Source organism: Helicoverpa armigera, chromosome 20, assembly GCF_030705265.1.
Source record: "Helicoverpa armigera isolate CAAS_96S chromosome 20, ASM3070526v1, whole genome shotgun sequence".
Taxonomy (NCBI): Eukaryota; Metazoa; Arthropoda; class Insecta; order Lepidoptera; family Noctuidae; genus Helicoverpa; species Helicoverpa armigera.
Genome location: NC_087139.1, coordinates 9926871 through 9953192, shown reverse-complemented (window position 1 = coordinate 9953192; position 26322 = coordinate 9926871). Strand labels below are relative to the sequence as shown.

General features: G+C 38.0%; 4 protein-coding genes across 8 annotated transcripts in view; 2 read left to right on the top strand and 2 right to left on the bottom strand.

Moving 5' to 3' along the window:
* Positions 1–3773, top strand: part of LOC110377351 (bromodomain adjacent to zinc finger domain protein 1A) — a 28425-nt gene extending 24652 nt beyond the window's left edge. The window contains exon 25 of the mRNA XM_064039654.1: positions 420–3773. Coding sequence (XP_063895724.1) covers positions 420–585 — 166 coding nt within the window. The 3' untranslated portion in view covers positions 586–3773. The remainder of the gene's footprint in view (positions 1–419) is intronic.
* A 216-nt stretch (positions 3774–3989) lies between these two features.
* Positions 3990–5090, bottom strand: Roh (reduction of Rh1). Of its 2 annotated transcripts, none has more exons than XM_021342644.3 (3): positions 4935–5090; positions 4563–4741; positions 3990–4157 (listed from the first exon to the last, which is right to left on the bottom strand). In XM_021342644.3, the coding sequence occupies exons 2-3, from the start codon at positions 4723–4725 to the stop codon at positions 4090–4092; spliced, it is 231 nt and encodes a 76-aa protein (XP_021198319.1). In that variant the 5' UTR covers positions 4726–4741; positions 4935–5090; the 3' UTR covers positions 3990–4089. The 2 variants fall into 2 exon arrangements, with proteins under 2 accessions (XP_021198319.1, XP_021198321.1); XM_021342646.3 differs by having other exon boundaries at positions 4898–5047.
* Positions 5091–5524: 434 nt separating this feature from the next.
* LOC110382142 (kinesin-like protein Klp98A) overlaps positions 5525–26322 on the top strand; it is a 51557-nt gene continuing 30759 nt past the window's right edge. Inside the window, 6 exon segments of the mRNA XM_064039913.1 lie at positions 5525–5571; positions 11619–11688; positions 22534–22644; positions 24859–24975; positions 25402–25641; positions 25989–26164. Coding sequence (XP_063895983.1) covers positions 5525–5571; positions 11619–11688; positions 22534–22644; positions 24859–24975; positions 25402–25641; positions 25989–26164 — 761 coding nt within the window.
* On the bottom strand, positions 18081–22382 carry LOC135118308 (uncharacterized). 4 transcript variants are annotated; one of them, XM_064039911.1, is made up of 3 exons: positions 20935–21522; positions 20395–20624; positions 18081–20004 (listed from the first exon to the last, which is right to left on the bottom strand). In XM_064039911.1, exons 1-3 carry the CDS (start codon positions 21152–21154, stop codon positions 19972–19974), a joined length of 483 nt encoding a protein of 160 aa, XP_063895981.1. In that variant the 5' UTR covers positions 21155–21522; the 3' UTR covers positions 18081–19971. The 4 variants fall into 4 exon arrangements, 1 of the variants encoding a protein (XP_063895981.1); XR_010277503.1 differs by lacking the exon at positions 18081–20004 and adding an exon at positions 20011–20187; XR_010277501.1 differs by lacking the exon at positions 18081–20004 and having other exon boundaries at positions 20347–20624; positions 20987–22382.

Here is a 26322-nt window from a genome sequence, read left to right as displayed (position 1 = left end):
TTTAAATTTTGTTAGAAAGCTATATGGATTTAGTATATCTTGTCTCAAGACCTTGACCTTGAGTTGAGAAGAAATATCGAAACAACTCAAGGGTCATAGTCTCTTTTAAAAACCAAAAATAAATGACTACACCATGGATTAGCCATGTAAGATTGGGTAAATAACATTTTTTATTGTAAAAACATAATCGATGTTTTCTTCATTGAATGTCTAAAATCAATGAACGCAGTTTCTCATATACACGCTATGATGCTCGTCATTTGTGTTGATTGATTTTAGAATTTATTTCAATAAGTATAATGTCGATAATAGTTTGCACATCAAGTCAACTTGACAACAGCTCAATTCGATAAAGAATTTGATTGTTGTCTATCTAGATATTAACAAAAAATAATTTGTAATCTCTCATCAACTTCCAGAGCCGGCACCCGTCTAGAAAAATACGTGAACAAGCGCTGCGCAGATTTGGAACTGCCTCCTCTCCCTGAGATCGAGCTGGAGGCATCTGAAACCTCCTCCGTCAAGCGCACGTCGCCCAGCGACCACGAAGAGGCGCCGCCATCCAAGCGCGCGAAAGTGCACTGAACTCACCCCATACTGTGTCGTACTAGTGATATAACTGGCTTTACTAGGAACTGTTGTGTTTGTGGCCGGGTCTACATATTACAAGTGAAATTAAAAAGTGACTGTTCTCGTGTCTGTATGTGTTATTGAGCTATAAATGTGCTAGTTTCAAATCTGCCAAGTTACAGTAATTTTCCATCTTGTATCTTGGTGACGACTGACAAGCCATTTAAGAAATAACAAAAAACTGTACTGTACAGTTGAAAGTTCTAAAATTGTTAATTTGCCTTGAGCTAGCTTGTTAAATCGTGTTGTCTTAGTATGGATACATGTTTTTTGTGATAATGTATGTGTTAAAGAAATATTTCACTTGTAACTGTCAAATATCTACAAAATACACCCATCCACAAATACAGCATCTATCCTGTACTACATAAGGTTCCATTTTAAATGTATTATGTGTTGCGTACTTAATGCAGAAGTACGTTAGTATTGAAATGAAAATTTGTAGTTGATATAGAATATGACCGCCTGATGTTGTATGAAATTGTGTGAATACATGTGTGTAAATAAGGCCTAAATTCACTGACAACATAAACATCAGTTTTCTTAGAACAACTGTTCATTGAATTTTCATGTTCAATTTTCAAATGGTTACGTTGTCTATGAATGTGGGCCTAAGCCTGTCACTGATCTTGTTGTATGACTTTAATGTTATAAAGCTAAAGAGTTTGTTTGTTTGCTTGAACGCGCTACCTTAGGAACTACATGTCTGATTAAAAAAAAACATTTTTTAACCAGATACGCGAAGTAGTTCCCAAGGCGTACGAGCGAGACCGCTAGCGGAGATATTGTAGGAGTATAAAGAATTGATTGATGATCAAGTCTTAATATTTTTATGTCACAAAACAAACCATCGAACCTAACCAAATATACATACTATTGTTGTGGAACAGTATACAAGCCCCGAGAAAATATTCAGGGATTTAACTTACTACTGACTACAAAAAATCAACGTAATAAAATATCTAAAGAGCATGATAAAGACTAAATAAAGACAAATAAAATTATCTAAAATCACTTACTAAAATGTTTGACAAATTCACTAATCTTGATTGATCAAAAATATATCTTTTCAAAAAATATTATCTTTTTAAAAATTATTTGTAAACGCAAAGTGCTGGTTACTGCCGTTTATCGAATGACATAATATCTGCTTTTAAAGGCGATTGTCGACAATGACCGGTTAAAGTTAATAATATCGTAAATTAGTAAGCATTCATGTCAATTGTAGTGTTTACACAAATCTTAGGGCATAATTGAAATTAATTTAGTAAATGTTCATAAAATCGGTGTAAAACTCAACAACCTCATGTTATTACGACTTAAAGGCTGCAAGACTTTAATAAATAGCAAAAATAATGTATGTAGAAGTTATTTAAGTACTCTGCCTGGCTACCTCTCAATATTTCTGGATAAATTAGCCAAATTATGTGTAGGTATAAATTTTAAGTTGTTACTGACTCAAATCATAATAAAATTGCATAAGGACCAATCGCAAAGTCAAACATTGTTGAAAAAAAGGTCAATTCTTTATGTACTCGACATCAAATATTATTCCATAATCATCTTACCAAGTATGCTACTTATTCTAATCGCCTTCTATAATATGTAAATCGATAGTTCATAATATTCCTCACGTACAAACGCTAGAAAGTATTCCGTTAAATTAAACTTTTGTAAATAATTTGTACTTTAGTAACTGACGTGTACATAATATAATATTAGTGTTTGATATAGGCTCTCAAGCCAAAAACGCCTAATTTCTAAGATAATGCAGAGATTATCCATTGGGAATAATACCCAAAAAGTTTACAACTTGGAAGGTACGCAAAAAATGTTTTTTTTTTTCTTTTATTTAGGTTATCACAAATCATAATTTTAGTACTAAAAGCGAGCTTATCGTAGCAATCAGTTTTTAATTCCGTACGTTTTATAGGTCACAGGACCTAAATTAGCTATAATCTAAGTACATTATTTTTGCAACTTAAATTATATGATTAACATAAAATGCCCTGAGAAAAATTTAGATTTGACAATGTTTAGTGAAAACTTTATGTTTATAATGTGTTAGAATTAAATTGAAAAATATAGTTTTGACAAAAGGGGACAACAGTAAATAAAATATCGATAAAATCTTTGGTTGTGTCCCTTATAGGAAAAAAATATCAATTGTTACAACTGATTATTGTGAATTATGTAATAATTGCAATTGAATATGTTCATTGATGTAATTTCGTCACAGAACGACATGTTGGTCATATCGCCTGCATTTAGTGAACCTCATGTAATGTTTAGTAACGTGACAGTGAAGGCTTGTGTTCCACGTTATATACCCGCACTGGCTCGCTACATCAGTTGGTGACGAGCATTTATATACTAATTCCAGTAACAGCACTCGTGTACGGCGCAAATCAATCCAAATATTATGAAATATCATACTTAACGTTACAAGCTCGTGTAGCGCTAGTGTCAACCCTCACGGGTACACGATGGCCCCTGATGGACCGCCCGTGCCCATCACGGGCCATTACGTACAAACCCTTAGACATTAGTTTTAGTTCTAAAAATTGTTAGTGCATAAGTTTGAAACTAGCTTTTTTCATACAACAGTTAAATCTCGTGATTTCGATCAATCGAACTCAATGTTGTGTTTTGTTTTACTAAATTTTATTTGTTTTCTTTTTGAGTTGAAACAGCATTGGTTTTTTTGAACTGAGGCATAGCCGATGTTTTTAATTTGATATTATTAGGGAGACAAATGAGTGTAGTTTAGACATGGTTGCTATTTAATGTGATTTAAATTGTAGTGAATACTCAATACTTTCAAAATAAGATTGAGTTTAGCTGTCAAGCAACCTTGTTGTATGGTGTAGTTGGTCACACTAATTATGTTACATTGCGATTTCTAGTATTAATTCAGCATGTTTGTGATTGCAGTAAGCAGTTGCTTGATCGTGATGCCAGTGGCCGACTACACAAATAAATCGTACCAGTGCATTCCTACATAATAAACTGTAAAATCTTGTTCTCAGTGATTTGTGTTTCCATAATAATGATGATCATTTTGTCTGCGATTATTTATTTATGTAATTTATAAGTTTTATATTAATTTATATTGTAGTGAATAAAGACCCACGTACAGTTGCTATGTTACCTTTATTTTGACTTTTCCCAATTGGAAACTATTCTTTGATGTTAAAGTGACTTACATTTTGTGCACTATTTAATCACATAACTCCATTTAATCCATAGGCTCCATGCATTCTTTGCCTGTAAGTGAAGACCCTGACTAACAAACATGTACGTTGAAACACAGGAAAAGTTTTGATAAGGTTTTTCATAGAAATAACAGATCCAATGAATAACTATTACATGATTTAATATTCGCTTACAACATAAATAAATCACACAAATCGGTTTTCTTATAACCCAGTACTATTGGTATAGACAGAAGATATTCATTTAGTGGTGCTCAGCAGCCTCCTTCCTCCTGATCTCTGCCCATTTAGCTACGTTGCCGGGGGAGTTAGCTGGAAACAAATAATTAATGAGTAATTGTGAAGTCTTTAAATACAGTTTTAGTGGGGGGGTTTGAAGCCAACACTAGGCTTAGTAAATAGTAAATAGCCCTACTGCTAATAAATTGTAATAATTGAAGTCCACCTCTAAGACAACCCACTGACCAATTTTTTGTTTTGGAGTAGGATCTGAATCTCTATTATCGAACAGTACTGGATATCGCAAGGAGTACCATTAATATCAATATCATATTAATATATCAATCAATATCTCGGAAACTAGGTATGTACTTCGCTCATATATTAGGGTGGCTTAATTTGTTGAGTTGGGTCTTTCTGTAACCTCATGTTTTCACAATAGTAAGTTTGTATTGCACAAAAACTACAGTTACATTACATAGTTTCTTTAGAACTTACCCAGTTTGTTGATCTTGTAGAAGACGGGTAGGGAGACCACGATTCCGATAGCCCAGTATTTCCAGATCCATTGGTTCTGAATGTAGAACTTCAAGGGGAACTGCGCCAGCTTAGCGCTGAACGTGTAGGGGAATTTCATGGGGCGGCCCGCGGAGTCCGACATCGTGATGCTCGGCTATCTGACGGAAGAACATGCACAAATTATTATGTAATGTTACCCCAACTTACCTCCAATGTCAATCTTGTTTTTATAAAACTTTATTAGAAGAGACACATTGTACATTGAATTTTGGTTAATTATAAGATTTCTTAGGCAAGAATTTTATTATATTTACCGATTATTTTTGTCTAATATAATAAAAGAATCCTAACCTTTTTGCGACAGAAAATCGACAGCAATAGAGTAGCACTCAAAGTTACTGCTGGTCAACGATTAAATTATGTAACTCGACTAAAATTAAATTATAGTCGACTAAAAAGATAATATACCGAGCACATTTCTATTTACTTAGAATTATCAGTACTTTTACATGTGTTTTTGTTACTTTACATAGAAAACACAATGCATCACAGTAAGGCGTTATTTGTGGTAACGAATATTTTGAAGCGAGACTCGACTATATAACTAACTTCTATTTACTAGTCGTGACACTAGAGAGCATAGACAAAAATATTTTTATGCTTTTCGCGGGCTTTTAATGCTTATTTTTTGGGATTTTTCACAACCGTAAAAACAAAATAATTTGTTGAGTTTCGTATTTCCTTAAATATAATTAACATCAGTAAAATAATACGTTTTGTTATAGCAAGTGTAATACAAAATATTTTTTTTCCATGTTGCAACGTCATTGTACAAAATGTCAATCAAATAAAAATGTCAACTTGGTTTGTGGTGTCGTATTTTTGTGGATAAATGTAATTTTAAAATAAAATTGGAATTATTGACAATATAATGTGTGACAATGGCTTCGGTGAAAGTGGCTGTAAGGGTTCGCCCATTCAATCAAAGGTCAGTGGATACCATGCTCAGGAAAGTCCAATTTTTACCCAATGTTTTGGGGGAGTTAACGTATTGCATGAAATACTGATGTTTCCATGATTCTGACGTCTATTATGCTGATAATTGACTGTAGCATATAATTTTTTATGTCCACTGTTATGATACAAGAGTTTATCAGTGTGAGAGAGGGGGTTTTAGTAGATAAAACAGCAATTCTCTTCATAGCATTTGAAAGTGCAAAAAAGCAATGATGTCATGTTAAATGACAATGACTTTCACGGTTCAGTTGCATTTGGAGCACAAACTGTACCTCAGCGATGCCGTTTAGATGAAAGTTGTCGAAAAAATGTAAAAAAGTCAGTGACCTAAATAAACAAGATAAAATTGCAATCTATATTGTGTAGCAGGCTGCTGGAATGTTTGTCTGTTTATCATTGAGATTGAATTGTAAACAACAATGTATCGTTCAGAGTTCCTGTTTACAATGCTATTTGTTATTCTTACACACACTCTTGAACTGAAGTATGATTTTTTGGCAATGTGTTAAGGTTGAATGACTAGAGATTTATTTTTTTTGCCCATGTACTTGACATTTTAATTTAAATCTCTAAGTCTTATTGTTTTCTTATCAAATGAACATAATATCTTATGAGTTTTTATTGATTACAATATCCCAATTCTAGAGATTACAGCCATACAAGTCTACTATCTATAATACTGTGCCAATAAAATGAAATGAATATTCTATAAGGGCAGCCCTCTTACATTAGCAAATTCATGTGTCTGGCATCTAAGATTCAGCAGAATTAAAAATAGAACATCACAATTTGCTCAAATAAAAAAAAAACAATGGACAATCATAGACTTGCTTGGTCATACCTCGTGAGTTTTATGGTGCTATTATCTGCCTTGGGTAAATGGTTATATAATAATTGTATGTAGTGTAAAAAATATGATACATAACTTCAATAAAATTTTTTGTATCTTTTTGGAAACAAAGTGCAACTGTATTTTTATGATCATCTGAAGATGAAACAAAATTTATACTTGTATGACTTCTGCTGGCGATTTTGTCTGTGTGAGATACATTAGAATTCTAGTGAACAAACCCATATATTCTATGGTTCACAAATATTTGCTTAATTTTTGCACATAACCAGACTTAATGTTGGTTCTACTTAATATTTTAAAGCAAGATAATATGGAAGAAAAATGATACCATTTTGTATATTACCAAGCTAATCAATATTCTATTAAAATTATAGATGTTAAGTCATGATAAAGTCTGCCAAAAGCAAAATTTTGTTGTATTATGGACTCTTTGCAAACAAAGTATCATATTAATATCTGGTTTACAATATTATTTATTCATGTACAGCCTTGGCCAAAAGTATTGAGCACCCATGACATCTTTCAGTTTTTTGCGGAGTATCAAATAGAAATAAAACAAAACTTTTTTTTTATTTGTAATTTACTATTTATTCATTGAAAATTCATATTTTGTGGGTCCACCCTTTGCCTTAATTACAGCAGAAATTATTTTTGGTAAACAGCTAACAAGATTTTTACAGTCTTCAGCAGTAATCGCGTTCGATTCTAGGCGCAGGTAGCGTTTCAACTCTTCTCTGTTGTTAATTGTGTGGCGCCTAACTCGACGCTTTAAGATACCCCATAAATGTTCTATGGGGTTCAGATCTGGCGACTGGGCAGGCCAGTCAAGAAGCTCTATGCTATTTTCCCGAAACCAAGTCATAGTGCGGGCAGATTTGTGGCAAGGCGCGTTATCCTGCTGGCATTTATCACTATCCATGTTCGGATCACCGAAAAGTTTCGTGAATGAAGGCAGCAACGCAGTTTCTAGCACATTTATGTACTTAGAAGAGTCCATGCGGCCCTCACACACGAACAATTCGCAAACTCCAGAATCGGTCATGCAACCCCAGGCCATTATACTGCCGCCGCCGTGTTTTACGGTTAGGACCACACACTCTGGCTTACATTCTTCGTCCACCCGGCGACGCACAAAGGTCACACCAGGTGTACCAAAAATCTGCAATAAAGAGAAAAATATTGAGTTCCGGAAATAAAAAAGAACTTCCTCTATGCGTTTAGAATTTAAACCATTTTATATTATTTTGTGAGGGCATTATATTGACTTACTCACCTCAAAGTTTCATTCGTCTGACCACACAACATTTGACCAATCTTCAGCGGTGAAAGTTCGGTGTTGTAAGGCCCATTTGTACCGAGCTTTTTTGTTGCTCTCGGAGAGCCATGGCTTCTTCCTAGCTTTACAGTCTTTCAGACCAGCTTCCAGAAGCCTTCTACGAGTAGTTCGAGCAGAAATTGTTTTCTTCAATTGTTCTGAAAACTCAGCAGCGAGCTCTGAAGATGTTTTTTTCCTATTTCTTAAAGACACTCTCAGTAACTGACGATCCTGACGGCCTATGGTGATGCGTTTGCGCCCGGTTCTCGGTCTATTTTGATGTGATCCGGTATCAGAGAATCACTGAATAGCATAATGCACGGATCGGCGCGAACATTTCACAGTTTTGGAAATCTCTACTTGTGATTTCCCTTGCTCGTGCAGAAGCTGTATCTGCACTCGTTATTCTAAAGAGAGTTCGTTTCATTTTGGCATATCGCAACTATAACACTTAAAACTTTGAAATAAAATACCAAAGGCGCACTAGATCACTGGATGTTGTCACAACGAGCGATGGTAGCGAACTAGAAAATAAATTCAAAAATTGTAAAAGACACATTTTTTTGCACCCAGGTGTTTTACTGTCAGCTGCGGCATAAGTCATGGTTTTAAAATCTTTGTAGATAACCGATAAAAGAATACTTCAACGATAGATTCGGGTTTCTCCCATAATTACCGTGATCTAGCGAAATTTGTAAGGTGCTCAATACTTTTGGCCAAGGCTGTATTCTAGCCTTTTTATGAAGAACATAACAGTTAAAAACATTGTGTGAATTCATTATAACATGTAACTGTAAATTAAGAAATACATTTCTTTTTATATAAAATGTCATGGTTACTTAACTTTAGTTATCTTGATCTTAATGAGATATTTATCAATACAGTTGTGTGTGTATCAATTTAAGAGTGTGCTTGTGTTATATTCATGAAGCCACCTAAAAGATATAATACATTTTATTTAAATGTTTTTTTGGCATAATTTGGCAGTCACATCTGACATTCATTTTCCTTCTGCACTATCAATCCTGACATTATGAGGAAATATTTGTGGTATTTTTTAACATTAAAATGGGAAATTGTTTATGACAAACATAAGCTACATGTTACCAGGCACGGGAAGTCACTCCCCTTTGATACCGAACAAGTAGCGAGAGACAGCTAGGAATCCTTAAAAAAACTCATTAACAAAATGTCCATAAAAGAACTGAAACGGCGGAATTAAAAACCCCCCAGTCAACAATGTCTGATTCATACACTCACACTAAAATAAAAATAACAAAACTTTACGATGATAAACAAATGAGTCACGATTGTCGCTAATTTGCGTTCTGTTATCGCTAATGCTTACATGTTTATATCTTAATTGATAATGTTTGTAAACTGGATCGTGTGAGTAACCCCGATTTCAGATGGCCCCACGGTCTAGTACGTAGTGAGAAAACATTGACTGGCTGTAGGCAGTAAGCTCCATATTTTAATATGTAAAGGTACCCTTCCGACATAGGCGTTTCACGCGCTCAGCTGACGATCAACGTCTCGGAAACCGCGCCATACATTCTCATACAGTGAATGATGTCGCGAGCCGTAAGCCGTCTCGGCCGTGCGTAATCTACAGCTGTGATGGAATGGTACCTTTATTTTATTCAGATTATAGTGAGAGTGGGTGATAGCGTACAGTATGAATAACAATGTCATTGTTTTTCGCATTGGATCTAGTTTACTATAACGTGTCATATACGGCCATAGATATTCTAGAGGAGTATAAAAGAGACATGCAAATAATGCTCAATAATACTGCGTCGGCTGCCATTAGAACATCTTTGACAGTCGTTAAGGGTAGTCAAAACCAGAGAGTCTGCCAACCAGTCTGGGTTGAGGAGGTCAGATAGGCAGTTGCTTCTTGTAAAGCACTTTTACTCAGCTGCATGCCATGAGACTGGAAGTCGACCCCAACTTAATTGGGAAAAGGGCAGATGTAGTAACATAGCCGGTCGCAAGGAATCTGTGAAAGATTTCATTTCGGGATCTTTTCCTCCTGTGTGGGGGTTCCCAAGAGTACGATGGATGTATATTTAAATTATTTCCTCGTAAATTAATAAGTGTAGTTATATCGTCCCGATTTTTTTGCTTTCCGTTCTGCATAACGAAATCCTCTGTAGACTCAACCTTGACTCTTGTGACCTTTGTCTGCCGCATAGCACAATCTCATGATTGTTCAATTCTATATAAAGTTGACGCTGGAATTCCGACAAAAATATTGAAAGATAAATCGCATAAAGCATAAAACCTATAATATTTTATAGACATGTTTGTGGTTCCACTTCAGAAACGTAAAATTTATTTGCATCCTTACTTAATATTATAAATGCGAAAGTAACTCTGTCTGTTACGCTTTCACGTCTAAACCACTGAACGGATTTTAATAAAATTTGGTACAGAGATAGAGTTGACCTTGAGAAAGAACATAGGATAGTTTTTATCCCGGACTTTTGAAGAATTGTCTTGGAAACGCGATATAACCGAACTCTACGCGGACGAAGCCGCGGGCGGAAGCTAGTTAGCTACATGAAGTGACTAGGATTAGGTACCTACTTAGTAAATCATAAACTCTAGCCCGTATTGTGGTACAAAACATTAAACTTTATATGTATCTATCAAAAACCTATAAAGATAGTGTCTACCAAAGGGACCTCGAAACTCGTGTTCCAATAGTTTCATTGGAGGAATAGTTTTTATTGCCACAATTCAGTTAATGACACCGTTATTAGGCCAATTTCAGTTATTTAGAACTAAAAGCAGAAATTCGAACGACCATTTACGTATTGATGCGAATATTTGTTACGGCAAACTTATTTGGTAAAAGCATAGTTCTTGTTTAGTAGTTTTGCTCATCTAGTGACTTCCTAATACAATATCTTCTTTTTCCTGCCCTGTACCCAATTTCATTTTGGTCACCGCAATAAATATGTTTTCCGCTTTCCTTTCTGTCACCTGTCAAGCTAATATAATCACTCCTTTTTATCATGTTCTTTCAGGCAAGCTATGCATTTTTTCTTAAGTCTGGTCTGTCTCTTCTTCTCCATGCATCCACATTAATACTCGATCTACAATAATAATTTATAATTCATAATTCCGAGTCGAGTCGAGTTTCATAATTCCTCATCACATGACTGATGGTCAAAATGTAATGTAACATGACCAAAAAAGTATATGATGGTTAATCTTATATCGTGTCACCATTACATAGGAGTATGTGAACGACGTCTTGTAATATCTATATTTGAACTTTAGCCTCGGCTTCTACGCTAGGTACTCTGTATTACTCACTGCCGGAAGCCGGAAGTGCGATGTCTCCGCCACTATACAACGACGGCGGTCGTGGGCTACGAAAAGACAATACACTCATGTCCTGTGTATTATGAGCTAATTGAAATAAAATGCATACTTTTGAACTTACAATTATATATCACACTGCAGGAAAAAGCATTACCTATCTATAGGGTCTTTTGATCAAGAAATTTTTAGTAACCAGAAAACTCTTATTTATACACGAGATATAGCTATTGTCGCCGTCTTCATCACCATCTCCCGATCGTTTCCCAACGACACGCTGGGGTCGGCTTCCAGTCTACCAGTGTTTTACAAGGAGTGCCTGCCTATCTGACCTCGTCACCGTCTTCCATCTATTGCCAAAATTAAGATCCGTTGTATTCAAAACTACGAAATAAACAGGGCTTATGTTATGTATTATAGAATCCGTTATAGTCTCCAAATGAAAAGAAAACATCAAGTTTCTAACTTCAGGGCTTGCAAAACTTGTTTTATTTATATTTGTTTGTTTTTGTTGCAGAGAAAAGGACATGGGCGCGAAATTGATTGTCCAGATGGAGGGCAAGAAAACACGACTTCTTACTGTAAAAGTGAGTTCTATGACCTACTATTAAGGTTCCGAATTAGTTAAGTTTCTAAGGTCTAAGGTCAGTTCTATCAAGACCATCAAAACAGGTTTCGAAAAGTAAACTTTGGATATGTAACAGAACTTCATAACCTCCTAATCTTACTTTATTCCATTAGAGCAAGCTTACTAAAAATAAACAATCTGTTATTCCCTTTTATTTAAAAGTCATAATCAATGTTACTACTAATAACGTTATAATAACAATTACTCGATCAATTCGAAAAATCAAAATTTAAAATAAAAAAAAAAACAAAATTATTAATACATCAAAAAGAATTACAATAAAGTTTGGCAATGACCCTCAAACTAAGCTACAGCCTGTGTCTTGAGGGTCCGAAATTGAATCATTATTTTATGCAGTAGTTTATAAGTTTGAGGACTCGTCATCTCATGTTATGATGGGATACCTCTTATGAAACCGATTGCAGGAAAACACAGTGGTTTCCGGGTAACAAACTGCAATTTACGATTCGTCAATCGGAACTGTAACATCTGGGTCGAGGCTACCACTTTTATAATTACGAAAATAAGAATTTATCCGCTGCAGTTTTTATGACTCATGCAATGCTCTTTGGAACAATAATAAAATTATACCTTTCTCAAATTTTATTAAACGCAGTGTGCTCTAGAAGCAGTAGTTTATTATATAATACATTACTTATGTACTAGTTTTCGTCTGCAGCGTTGCGAATACGTTCGTTCTACGTAGTTTTTTCTATTCGCCGAAAAGGTTCAACTATAACATTTTGTTCACGATAACAAAAGCCTTGTATTGGAAGCGTATACATAGCCTCCAATTACGACTGGACCTATATCAATAGGTTTAGTAGTTCCTGGGGTTCGTTGTTGTACACAAAGCAACAAGTACCTCTTTATAAAATGACTATGTTTAAGCTGCAAAGAATTCGATGTAAAGTATTGTTATGACTTCAAATGTGACCTTTAGCGGAGTCATGCTCAATGTCGCGCCATTCTACCTATTATAGACTACTAGATATGTCATACAGACTACAGGTATTGTGAATTTGTATTGAATAGCTAGCCTTTTTGTTGGGGTATCCGAACTCTTGATTATTTTTGCCGAAATCATCAAAATCGAAAAGTAATTTTATTAAAAGTAAGCTGAAAATCGGTGCTTTATGAAGGTCAAATTAAAAAAGACAGCCTTCAAAATGGCCCGCCACTTCTTATGTGTTTTTGTTGGGAAGAAATGGTGGAACAAACTTCCCAGCAACCTAGATTCATCTTACTAGATTTGAATTTTTTTGCAAAAGCGCAGCGTCAGATCATAGTATTGTCGCAATTGTGTTTGCATTAGTTTCTGTTTGAAGGGCACTCTAGCCTGTAATTAAGGGGCTTATAGAGGTTAGAATATTTTTTGTATCTGACTTATCCGACGGCAGTGAGGTCTAAGAATTTGAACTTTGTACGTGCCGAACAAAGTTCTTTGAGTATCAACCGCATCAGATAAGAGCTGAACTTAAGAGATACGATCTATAGGTATCTTGATCAGAACATCTTGGGAAAACCTCGTAGAGATAGATTGTATCTTTTCTTTCCCATCTTATTCTTTATTATCTGTACGATAATAAAACGCTCTTCAATAGTAATTAGCATAAGATAAGCAAAGGATACGCAGCGTATATCCGGCTCGAATGATGCTTAGGGAATTTCTATTTCTTAAATAATATATCAGGACAACTTTCATACAGTGTTGAAATGGATGGTAAGCTATTGATTAGCTTATGTTATGGGTGGTAACACAAATGATAAACTATCCAGACCAGAACCAACGAACATGCTCATTATCGGACCATCCTTACCACTAAGAACGAGACCCGGAGTCCATCAGTTCGTCAGTCTGGCATAGTGACCATTGCCCCAACCGGGTCAAAAATCTGATTCAATCTGTTGCTTCAACCAACCAAACAAACTCTTCGACTTTACAGCTACAGATGCACATACAGTGCACTTGAAACAGTTAGTGCTTCCCACGGTGTGACGTACGGTACAACGTGATAACATCGACACGAGCCGTATTATCGCGGCACCTGTGCTGCGACATAAATCATACTGTTCATACAACTGGTGCTATTATACTGCTATTTACTTGTTGCCTCTTGTGTTTGTTCAGCTTGATTACTAGTATTCATTCATATACCTATCCACTTGTAATTTTTAACGCTCAAGTTGCAAATGAAATAGCTTTTGCATAAGAATCATAAAACATATTGAGAAAACCCGGACTAAAGAGTCTTTAATCACCATTAACCTGCATTAACCAAGCGTGGTGATACATGCTCAATCCTTTTCTTTATTCTTTATTGTACACAAAACATATTTTAATACACACAAAATACAGAAAAGTTATGTACAAAGGCGAGCTCAACCCAGAGTTGGGTTCTCCGACAGCAAACCTTAGAGCGATAGAGAAGAGTATTGTAGAAGTCTTCTCTGCGTGGAAGTACGCCTGTGCCCTAGCAGAAGGATAAACACGGCAGATGATGATGATAAAATGTACAATCCTATCGACCAAAACTCCAAACTTTTTAAAGAACTACGAAGTGCATTACAAAAATTGCAATTCGTCTTGAACCATTGTTTCCGCAAATAGAAACATTAAAGACCTTGGCTCGAGCCGAAATAACTTTCTTTTTCTTCCGTCCCAGCGATTAACGACAGAACAAAAAAACTGCAAGTCGTTACAAACCACGAACTGTGCTATCCATCGCATCGCCATGATGTTTTATAGATAAAATTCGCGTGTCACGCTGTAATTTGGCGTGTTACGTCAATGCGTGATAGTATTTCAAACGGCCGAGATTCCGCGCCGGTCTGACTAAATGTTATGTCATTATTTGATTAAATCGTAACTTTGTTTATTGGATTAGGTATGTAGGACATATCCACTGCCTTCTTCCGACGCATCGAAAAGAGGATATCAGAATGAAAAATATGGTCCTAATCCCCGGTTTCAAAGGTCGCATACTCGTCACGTCTATGTCAGCTTGTTCCATGTTGCCTGCTATGACTTGAAGACTAATTACCATTAAAAGTTCCATATCGACCCAAAGCTGGGGGTTTCCCAACTGAAAACCCACATTAGCCCCACTTGGTCTACAATTACATGATTCAACAGGTGCTGTAAGCTCGTTCGATACTACTAACCGAAGTTGGCATTTTGTCCCTTCACATTTCAGGCAATAAGCAGAAAATAATAGCCAAAATAACTTCTTCAAGTTTGACATTTCCTGCAGATTAAAACATTAAATCCATTTCACCGGAAAATGTATCTCAATTTCTACCCAATAAAGGTTAATTTTGAATGTTTACAATGATACTCCAAATTACCTTTACACTTCATACACACGGTAAACGCGATGGCAACCTGATTACTGGTGACGTCACGACCGAATGACGTCACGCATCGTTAAGAGGTTTTTCACCTTAATCATGGAGTAAGACCTAATTCGTATGGTCAGGGGCCTTCAAGGACATTGGATGATGTTACGATTTTAAACAGATTTAAGAACTTAATTTGTACATAGCTTGAAAGTTGAGGTGTGTTTTTGACGGAGTATTTTATTTTCTCATCTGATGATTATGGTAAAATGAAGCCATTCGAAGTATTCAGAAGTAGTCATTTTATTAGGTCGTTGGTCCGAAATGCCATGGTCCCAGATAAACTTGTTAATTTGCGTCCTCAAGTCCCATTAAGTAAATTCTGTGCTGAATCTCCGACAATAACAATGTTATCTATTGAAAACATTATTAACTTAACGACAAAACAATTACACTCTTGTAATAACTGTACATTATCTTGATTTGTATTTGATATAATAGCAATATAAGTGATTATGTAGATAGGTATAGGTGACCGCTGTGTTTATATTGCACATTAGTGCAAATCACCTTATATATCAAATGTGATTTATTGGTTCCTTTGTACAGAAGCTTCCATTAAATGTTGGGTACAGTACCCTAAAGAATACCTGTTGGAGAATTTGATTTTATTTGTAACCCTCCTTCTTTCCTTATCCCAAAGGATGATGGGCAATTTTGTATGAACCCTGGCCTGATAACCAATAAAGTTCTAATGTGAATTAGATTATTGCTTATACCCTACAGTTACTGAAATAAAACAGTTCATGTCAAGAATCGACCGGAAATAAGTACAGTCGGGCGCAAAAGAGTTATACTTTTTGCACCATTTTTTTTTTGTTAAAATAATATCCATAGTAGAAAAATTCATTGCATGATGTATTTTCGTCAACTTATCACTTATTTAAATAAGCCTAGGGTAGATTATCAATTAAAATCGGCCGTAACCAGGCATAATTGTTTTAATAGCAAAACAAAACATAAAAACTTTTACTTCTACCACCGTATATTATTTCCATTATTGGAGATAGCATTTCCTCGTGTGATATGTCCTGACTAATATGGACAATAATATAATGCACTTAAACATCGCTCCCATACAAAATGAAGTGGTTCAAGTCCATAGGCTGTCCTATGCTATTAAGTGTCATATCTTCGTTCTCCGGTGGTTTACAAGGTTTTGGCCATAACAAAAAATGAAGCTTAGGGTATAAGCTATCATTTGATATGCGAATGGTTTTTATTGGATTTACCGGTTAGACTTACCAGAACGGCGGAATACCTACACCATACGTTGTAAATACTACCTGCTAAATAATCTTTTTTTTTTTCAATAAGCTTGGAAAATATGGGCACAGATACCTTCTGTGACTCGTTCTGACAATTATTGACAATAATAATGCACTTAAACATCCCTCCCATACGCACTGAGGTGGTTCAAGTCCATGGGCTATCCTATGCTATCAGGTGTTATATCTTCGTTCTCCGGTGGTTTACAAGGTGGTGCCCATAACAAAAAATGAAGCTTAGGGTATAAGCTATCATTTGATATGCGAATGGTTTTTATTGGATTTACCGGTTAGACTCACCAGAGCGGCGGAATACGTACACCATACGTTGTAAATACTACCTGCTAAATAATCTTTTTTTTTTTCAATAAACTTGGAAAATATGGGCACAGATACCTTCTGTGACTCGTTCTGACAATTATTGACAATAATAATGCACTTAAAAATCCCTCCCATACGCACTGAGGTGGTTCAAGTCCATGGGCTGTCCTATGCTATCAGGTGTTATATCTTCGTTCTCCGGTGGTTTACAAGGTTGTGCCCATAACAAAAAATGAAGCTTAGGGTATAAGCTATCATTTGATATGCGAATGGTTTTTATTGGATTTACCGGTTAGACTCACCAGAGCGGCGGAATACGTACACCATACGTTGTAAATACTACCTGCTAAATAATCTTTTTTTTTTCAATAAACTTGGAAAATATGGGCACAGATACCTTCTGTGACTCGTTCTGACAATTATTGACAATAATAATGCACTTAAACATCCCTCCCATACGCACTGAGGTGGTTCAAGTCCATGGGCTGTCCTATGCTATCAGGTGTTATATCTTCGTTCTCCGGTGGTTTACAAGGTTGTGCCCATAACAAAAAATGAAGCTTAGGGTATAAGCTATCATTTGATATGCGAATGGTTTTCATTGGATATACCGGCCAATTTTACCCATCATCCTTTATTTGGGGTCAACATGTTTTTTTCTTTCATACTCTTCTGTCTGCCATCATCTCACAAGTTACATTCCTTCTAGCCTTAACGACTTTCACACATCTATTACATAGTCTTGATTATAGTATCGTTATTAATTTGCATAGGGCTGGACAATTTTCATAGTTTTTGGTTGACCAAAGTTGGAGCTGAAATTGCATGACGAACTGTAAGATAACCCACTTCTGGAGTATGATGATTAATCAAAAATTTCTTAAAATAGCATCACTTTATTCAGCCTCGTTATTGCGAATATACGACAGTGGGCGTTGTATGCAATATGCAGTTTGTTTCCTAACAGTTGAACTGTAGCTATTATTGCGAGTTGCGTCACCGAGATCATTGCCTTAAACGTCTACCTTACGATTCATCATAGCGTACTATTAGCCATTGCTGGTGATTAGGATATTACAACAGTTTGCAAATCGTTTGAATGTGTGACAAATGGCGAATATGGAATAGGCTGGAGATTTGAAATATAGACATAGGTGCAGTCATTTATATTTCTGAATGGATCCCTTCTGTATCAAAAGATGTATTCAATAGGTAATGGGTAATAGGTAATTTTTCTGTTCTTGAAGAGGTTGTTGCAATCGTCAAAGTCTTAAACACACTCAAGCATTAATTATCCAAAAATTATCAATATTTATGTAGCTCTCTTCGTGCTGGGGATCGATGACTTTGAAATAAAATCCCGTTTTAAACACTTATTACAACTTTTATTTCAACAACTTTGGCTCGTTCGTTACACTCAGTACCGCGTGGTTGCCTCTAACACCGTTCATTCAGTCCCTCTCTCTCACTCCTTCGCTCACTCGCTCACGCCTCCCTCATATTCTGTCACGTTCCATTCCACTCGACATTCATTCCCACATTCGGCCGTCCTGCACTCATGTCTGTCCTCAGACATACACCAAATCTTATGTACTAACTAGACTAAAACATCATAATAACCACTACATAATTGAGTTAAATAAAATAAACTGGAACCATACTCTACAACAACCTAATACACATAACTACTTCCTACAAGACAATCTTGTTTCTGAATTTAAAACATACAACTCTACATTGGCAAAAACATTTAAATGTTACTTCGAACTTAATACAATTTATAGGTTTAGAAAACAAAATGTTTAGTTTTACATAGAAAAATAACATAGTAAATACTCTGGTACAGATAGCCCTACGCCATGGCACTGTGATAATGAACGAAAGTTAACCCCTCCTGAAATAAGAACTGCAATAATAACCTGCGGAGTAAGGTGACTGCTACTCCTCCAGCATCTCGGCGTCACCGTGTTGAGGCCATCTCTTCATTTGGTCAGCTGAACTGGATGAACGCTGGGGACCCTCTACAGAACTATCAAGTTTCTCTACGTCATAGCGATCCTTACGCTTGCATTTCACCACTCTATAAGGGCCTAGGTATTTAGGTTTCAGCTTCAACCCTGGACCGAACTGTGTTCTTTTAATCGCCACTAAATCACCTTCCTTATACTTTGAACTTTCCTTCCTCCCTTGTTGCTAGTAGGCAAGGAATGCAACTCAATAAAAAATCCTGCATCTTCTTGTCCACATCTCTAATGTAATATTCCTTATTCAGTAACTCTTTCATCTTAGACTTTCCAAAGTGACCTTTGCTGTGTACTCTGTTAATAATTTCTTTCTCCAAACTTCTTGGCACTACAAACAGCTTCTGCTCAGTCTTATACAACACACCATTTTCTAACCAATAATCGTCGTATGGACTTCCTCCTCTCAAAATTTCCTTTATGGCTTTTATGCCATCATCTTGATCTTGTGCTTGGCGTAAACTCTCCTGCAGAGTAGTGACCACTGCCACTGTTGGTATGCGGCTCAAAGCATCTGCATGCTGCATCCTGGAGCCCGCTCTGTGCTCCACTTCGAAATCATATTCACTGAGCATGAGGACCCACCTGGCTACCTTGGCTGACAAGTCTTTCTTCTTAAGTGTTAATTCAAAAGCCTTACAGTCTGTGACTATTTTAAATGGAATACCATAAAGGTAGTGCCTGAACTTCCTGATACCTTCTATGATGGCTAGTGCTTCCAATTCGTAGCTTGAGTACCGGCTCTGAATGTCAGTTGTCTTCTTACTCATGTAATGTACTGGGTGTAAGCCTGACCCTGGATGGTGTTGCATGAGTATTGCAGCCAATGCTACACCTGAGGCATCGGTGTGCAATTCAGTCTTCAACTTCGGATTGAAAATCTTCAGAACAGGTCCGCTAGCTAATTTATTCTTCAGTGTCTCAAAAGCTTTTCTTTCCTTATCCTCAAATATGAACTCTGTATTCTTCTTTAATAAATCAGTCAATGGCTTCGCCACAGAAGCATAATTTTCAATGTACTTCCTGAAATAGCTTGTCAATCCAACAAAACTGTGCAAGTGCTTGAGGGTTCTTGGCTCAGGGTACCTTATGACTGCATCCACCTTATCTGTACTCGGCCGTACTTCTCCATCCTTCACCCTGTGGCCCAAGTACTCAACTTCACGCTGCAGTAGGTTCGCCTTTTCCAATTAATCTCCAAGCCATAATGTGCTGCGACTTCTAGCACTTGCTTCAACCTCGATACAGCCTGAACTTCATCCAAGGCTGGAATTATAATGTCATCGATAAATATGATTAACACTCCTTGGGAAATCAAATTTCTAAAGATTATACTCACAAATCTCATAAAAGTCTTGGGACAGGTGGACAAACCAAACGGGCACGGAGAAATTCAAACTGCCCGTGGTGAGTGACAAATGATGTGTACTTAATAGACTCCTCGCTGACCTTCAAATGAAAGAACCCACTTTTCAAATCAAGTACACTGAATACCTTAGCTTCCTGCAATTTGTCAATCAGATCATGGATTACGGGAAGTGGAAATTCATCCTTAACTATTTTCTTGTTGACCTGCCTATAGTCCACACAGACCCTAGTCGAACCATCTTTCTTCTTTACTAGCACTAAAGGACTGGAGTAATCTGAGAAACTCACCCTCACGATGCCTTTATCAAGCCATTCCTCGATTTGATCTTCCACTACCTGTTGCTCCATAAGTGACAGTCGTCTGGGTCGCTGTCGCACTGGGATGTCATCCTTCAATACAATTTGAAGTTGGATCGGGGCCTCTTCCTTATACAATGGCTTATACTCCTCAACACATTGCATAACCTCACTCCTTACTGCTGGATCTTGAATGTGATCAACATTGACTGCTACACATCCTGGAAAACAATCAATTTGACCAACCCATTCACAACAACCAATGGGAAAACCTAATACCCCTTCATTCATTACCACAGTAACACGACCCAGGAACTCTTGACCTATTATTACGTCGTAGGGCATCACCTCTGGTGGAACTAAATGAAAACTACACCATTAAAACACTGATTATCAATCTCAAGTCCAACAGAGACGCTGCCCTTGATTGTATTTCACTACGGCCTAATCCAGACATCGTTAACGTTTCACTCGCCACTTCGGCGTTCAACATAGGTAAATACAACAAAGATAATAGGTTCACATCACTACCTGAATCTACGAGAGCATTTAAAACTGTATTATTAATTTTAATGTCTTTTACCGGCTTCCGAACACATTTGTTTACATGCGTGATGTTAACGTTTCGATCTTCGTAACTCGTAGCTGTCACATTTACAGTGTTGACATCTGTCAATGTCAGTGACGTTTCATTGTCTATGACCGCGCGGACAGTCTCGTTTCCGCTTACTTCGTTCACCGTTCCGAACATAGCCGCGGGTCGCTTGGGTCCCAACTTTCCGGCCTCCCCGGAACCGGAAGCCCGCCTCCTCGGCCGCCGTGAGCGCCGCTGCCGCCTGCGCCCGCCATCTTGGCGCCTGAATGACCCGATGCCGATGCTGTAGCCGTAGATCTCATCGGATTTACGGGACACTGGTTACGAATGTGACCGAACTGATTACACCCAAAACACTTCAATCCGTTTTTACACACACCCGCTTCATGTCCCATGTCACCACAGCTATAGCACCGCCTCGCCGATCCCGATGCTGCCGAGGACGCCTCCGCCGACCTCGCATGACCTTTTAACCTCTCGGTTCTCTTTTCTCGCTCCCTGGTTTTGACTTCATTTTCTCATAGAAAGCCAGCTTTTCCTTCAATGCTGGAAACGTGGTCACGCCGTACAGAATCACCTTATTGCTCTCGTAATCGTCGATGCCATCCACGATGTACTGTATCGCGATGTAGTCGGAAATTTCGCACGCCGCGCTAGCTCTTTCATATGCAACATGTACTGATAATACGTCTCGCCTTTTAATTTCTTGCGTGCCGCCATTAGCTCGTGCATTTCCTTGACGTTCGCGGTGTCTGGAAATTCCTTCACAAGCGCAGCCTTGAGATCGCCGTAGGTTTTGAATGCCTTCTCGATTTTAACCATAGCTCAGCCGTCCCGGTGAGTGACCGGCGAGCTACGATCAAAGTTTGTTGCGGCGTCCACTGAAATATCTCAGCGTTATCCTCGATGTCTTGAGCCCACTTACTCGACGAGTAAGATTTGTCGTCTCCGCTGAACTTCTCGATGAGCCCTCTGTGAGCCCGAACGCCACCGGCGCCGCTGCAGTCGTAATCGTCGTTGATTTCGATTCCATCGTGCTCCGTAACTTCGTAATTCAAATTTAATGGCCGCCGCGTCGCGCCGGCCGGTGCGTCGTAGAAAACTTCGTGGAAATTCGTCGTTGATCGATCCCGGACGAGCCCCCAAAATCTGTAGCTCTCTTCGTGCTGGGGATCGATGACTTTGAAATAAAATCCCGTTTTAAACACTTATTACAACTTTTATTTCAACAACTTTGGCTCGTTCGTTACACTCAGTACCGCGTGGTTGCCTCTAACACCGTTCATTCAGTCCCTCTCTCTCACTCCTTCGCTCACTCGCTCACGCCTCCCTCATATTCTGTCACGTTCCATTCCACTCGACATTCATTCCCACATTTATATCCTAATTTCCTAGTCTGGGTTGAAATCTGTTTATTACTCATCTGTTCATCATCACTGAATCAGTCTCGAAACTATTATTTCAAGAAAAATCAAGCGGCCTCTGAAGAAAAGTACATACATAAAGAAAATAGTACATTTTTATTTTTTTTACAGAATAGCAAAGAGCAAAATGACGGCAGCCGGGAGAAATACAAGGACTTCACGTTCGACCACTCGTACTGGTCGTTCGCGCACGAGGACACCAACTATGCTGCGCAGGAGCAGGTACGGCCATCTTTAATATTTATTTATTTCATCAAAATGTATTAATTCATATATCTTAAGGCGCCTTAACAGTGGAGCAACTAGCTTTTTACATAGGCAGTTGTAATATCAAACAACATAGCAACTTTACCATATACAAGCTGTTGATTTGCATCCGTGCCATAGTCAAGGAGGTTAAAATTAAATACGTAAATAATCGATTTGAATTACGGTAGGTGGGAAAAAGCTAATATGCGCTGCTTTTTTTGATGTTGTAATTTCATGGTATTTCAGAATTTAGCCCACGGTTAAACACAAATCATAACAGAATTCCCCCGCGGCCACAGTGTGTGCGTGATGGCAGCTATGTGTGCGTAGACAGAGAAAACTAATGTCTACGTGTGTGCGTGAGTGTCGATGTGTGAGTGTCTTATCTACGACATGACAGCGCGAGCGCGCGAGCGAGCGAGACCGAGTGATACGCGATAGCAATCATTTTACCTAAAGTTTCGAAAATCACCTTCATTATTGTCATTAACTTCGTTTTACTTTACTTACTAATTTTTGAGCATAAATTTAACACAGATATCTTATTAACTACAGTAATAAGCAATACTAGTGCGCGAAAGAAAGTTCACTAACATGTTAACAGCTGATTGATAAAATGTTCGTTTTGCTTTATCTTTCAGCATAAAGTTTTCGCAGTGATTTAGTTTTTATTTTTGAATTAAATTGGTTAATAATTAGAAATTTTGCTTCCTTCTTAACGGTCTTAGGACCTTGGAACACGGAAATCTTATTAATGACGTAATACTAGTGCGCTAGAGGAAAGTTCACTGACCTGTTAACAGCTGATTGATAACATTTTCGGTTTGCTTTAACATTCAGCGTAAAGATTTCGTAGTAATTTTGTTTTTACTTTTCGATTAAATTGGTGAAAGATGTGTTAGTTAAGTGTAGGCACGAGGTGATTCTTTCGGCTCGTAGGTATTATTGGCGTGGTTAAGAAATCAACTTATTTACACTAATAAAATTGATTAAGCTGACTACGTATTTACAAAATGTACAAATAAATAAATTACCTAGTTTAGTTACCCGGAGGTACTGTTCAAAGCTGTCACCTTCACACTCTTGGCACAATCGAGCACGACGAAGTAGCTGGTTGTCCTTCAGCTAACATAACACTATCACATTCGTTGTTAATGTGTCGAAAGCACTAAGTTAACGGTCCTAGCACATAAGTCTGTCACATGACCAGCATGACCCTCCGTGATGAGGGTTCCCGGTCGGTAAACATTTCCCGGAACATAGGTATGTACGGCTGTCATTGCACATCCTTGGCAGTCGTAACGGGTAGTCAGAAGCCAGTAAGTCTGACACCAGTCTAACCAAGGGGTATCGGGTTGCCCGGGTAACTGGGTTGAGGAGGTCAGATAGGCAGTCGCTTCTTGTAAAGCACTGGTACTCAGCTGAATCCGGTTAGACTGGAAGCCGACCCCAACGTGATTGGGAAAAGGCTCGGAGGATGGATGGCTGTTAGTACACTGTTGTCACTGATGGCATACAGGCGGACCATCGCCACCAACTCGTGTTCGTGTAGTTTTCCGTCATCGCGCACTTTGTACCTACACGTCGCGGAATTCAAAGCGCACGTACGCAGCAGCGGCGGCGACATCAAACACACTGCTTGCCGTCGGCGCTTGTTTGTTCCGGCTTCAAGGGCACGCGGGGAGCGGCGAGGCGAGTGTGTGGGAGTACTCGCACTGTGATTGGGTGAATTTGGGTAGGCTGGATGATCTACGATTTTTATTGAACGATCGTTGCGTATGCTTTGTGCATGTATCGTTTGCGTTTGTGTGAGTGCGCAGCGCGGTAGTAAGGCTAGTAACACACGCGCCGAATTAAAGTACGGCTGGGTTACACTGACGGATATACGTAAATAAGAAAAAAAACATGAAAAAATTACCTACCCATTTTTTCGTTGATTTGGGTCGAGAATCATTAGCATATTTACGTCCTTGACTATGGCACGGATGCAAATCAACAGCTTGTAGAAACCACATAGACACATTTCAAAAAGTTGATTGTTGCCTCAACTGAAGTTTGTCCAACAGCATTATAAGGCAAAATGCCTTAAAATTCGGCACCTTTTTGAAGCTTTTTTTTCATTTGGAAATATCTAGCTACTTTGTGCTATAAGCAGTTATGTTCTAACATGGTTATGTTATTTTTCAGGTGTTCGCAGACCTCGGGCTGGACGTGATCGACAGCGCATTCGAAGGGTACAACGCATGCGTGTTCGCATACGGACAGACTGGCAGCGGCAAGACTTTTACTATGATGGGATCACCTGTAAGTATGACATTATTTGTCACTAAATCTATGTAATAGGAACTGGTCTATAAAGGCGAAATATGTATCAGAAACTGGTAAAAAATTTCACATAATTAAGGCGCAGATTGTAGTTTTTAAACAACCAACCAATAGAATTTCTCGCTGAGCGAAGACTAGATATTTCAATAAAGAAATTCTATTCGTTGTTTGAAAACCTCTCCGCTCCGCTTTGGTGGTCTAGTTGTTTCTGTAAACTGTCTTTACAGCTTTGTTTTTTTCAGTATTTGCAAATATATTTGACCCTTAGCAGGCAGGCAGCTTATCATATCTAAACCTCGATGGCTCGAAAACTCGAAAAATGCTTTTTATTTCAATTTAAAAAAGATTTTTTCTCATATTTCCAATTATCCTGACAAACATTTCACATTCTTTCTCCATCCCCAGGAGTACCAAGGCCTAATACCTCGGATATGTCGCCATCTCTTCTCCCGCGTGGCCGCCGGCAAGGAGTCCGGAGCCTCCTACCGCACAGAGGTCAGCTACCTCGAGATATACAACGAGAGGGTTAAGGATCTCCTCGCCTCAGATGCTGGTCACTCCTTGAGGGTCAGAGAGCATCCGAAGTTGGGACCCTATGTGCAAGATTTGTCGAAGCATTTGGTGTCGGATTATGATGATATACAGGTTTGTGTTCAGATTCTAACTTTTAGGGTTCCTTTGGGTACGTGGAAATTTGAAGAAAAAGATTCTTTTAGCACAATAATTGTTATTGTAATATTTATGTTTTTATACTCAAAAGTGGGGTTTGTAAAGATTTTTCGAAGAGTATCCATTGATTTGCTTGCTGGTTCTTCCGCATGAAACCAACTCCTTGGAACCGCGCCACTAACTTTACTTTCCATAAGAACCTGTAAACACCAAACAACCTGTACTGGTATTTGCAATAAACTTTTCTTTGATAATATATTTTTTTGTATTTTTCTGGCCCCCAAAAACCTGATGTTTAATAACTTTTTCTTCTCCGTCCACAGGAGTGCATGCACCGCGGCAACCTCCACCGTACAACAGCGTCCACCCAGATGAACGATGTATCGTCCCGGTCTCACGCCATCTTCACGATAACGTTCGTGCAGGCCAGCTACCTGAGGCACAATAACATGCCTAGTGAGACTGTGTCTAAAGTGCATCTCGTGGATCTAGCTGGCAGGTAAGAGTAGAAAAAACGTCAGAAACGACAAAATATCGCATTTGTTAGTTGTGACAGCGTCCACCCAGATGAACGATGTATCGTCCCGGTCTCACGCCATCTTCACGATAACGTTCGTGCAGGCCAGCTACCTGAGGCACAATAACATGCCTAGTGAA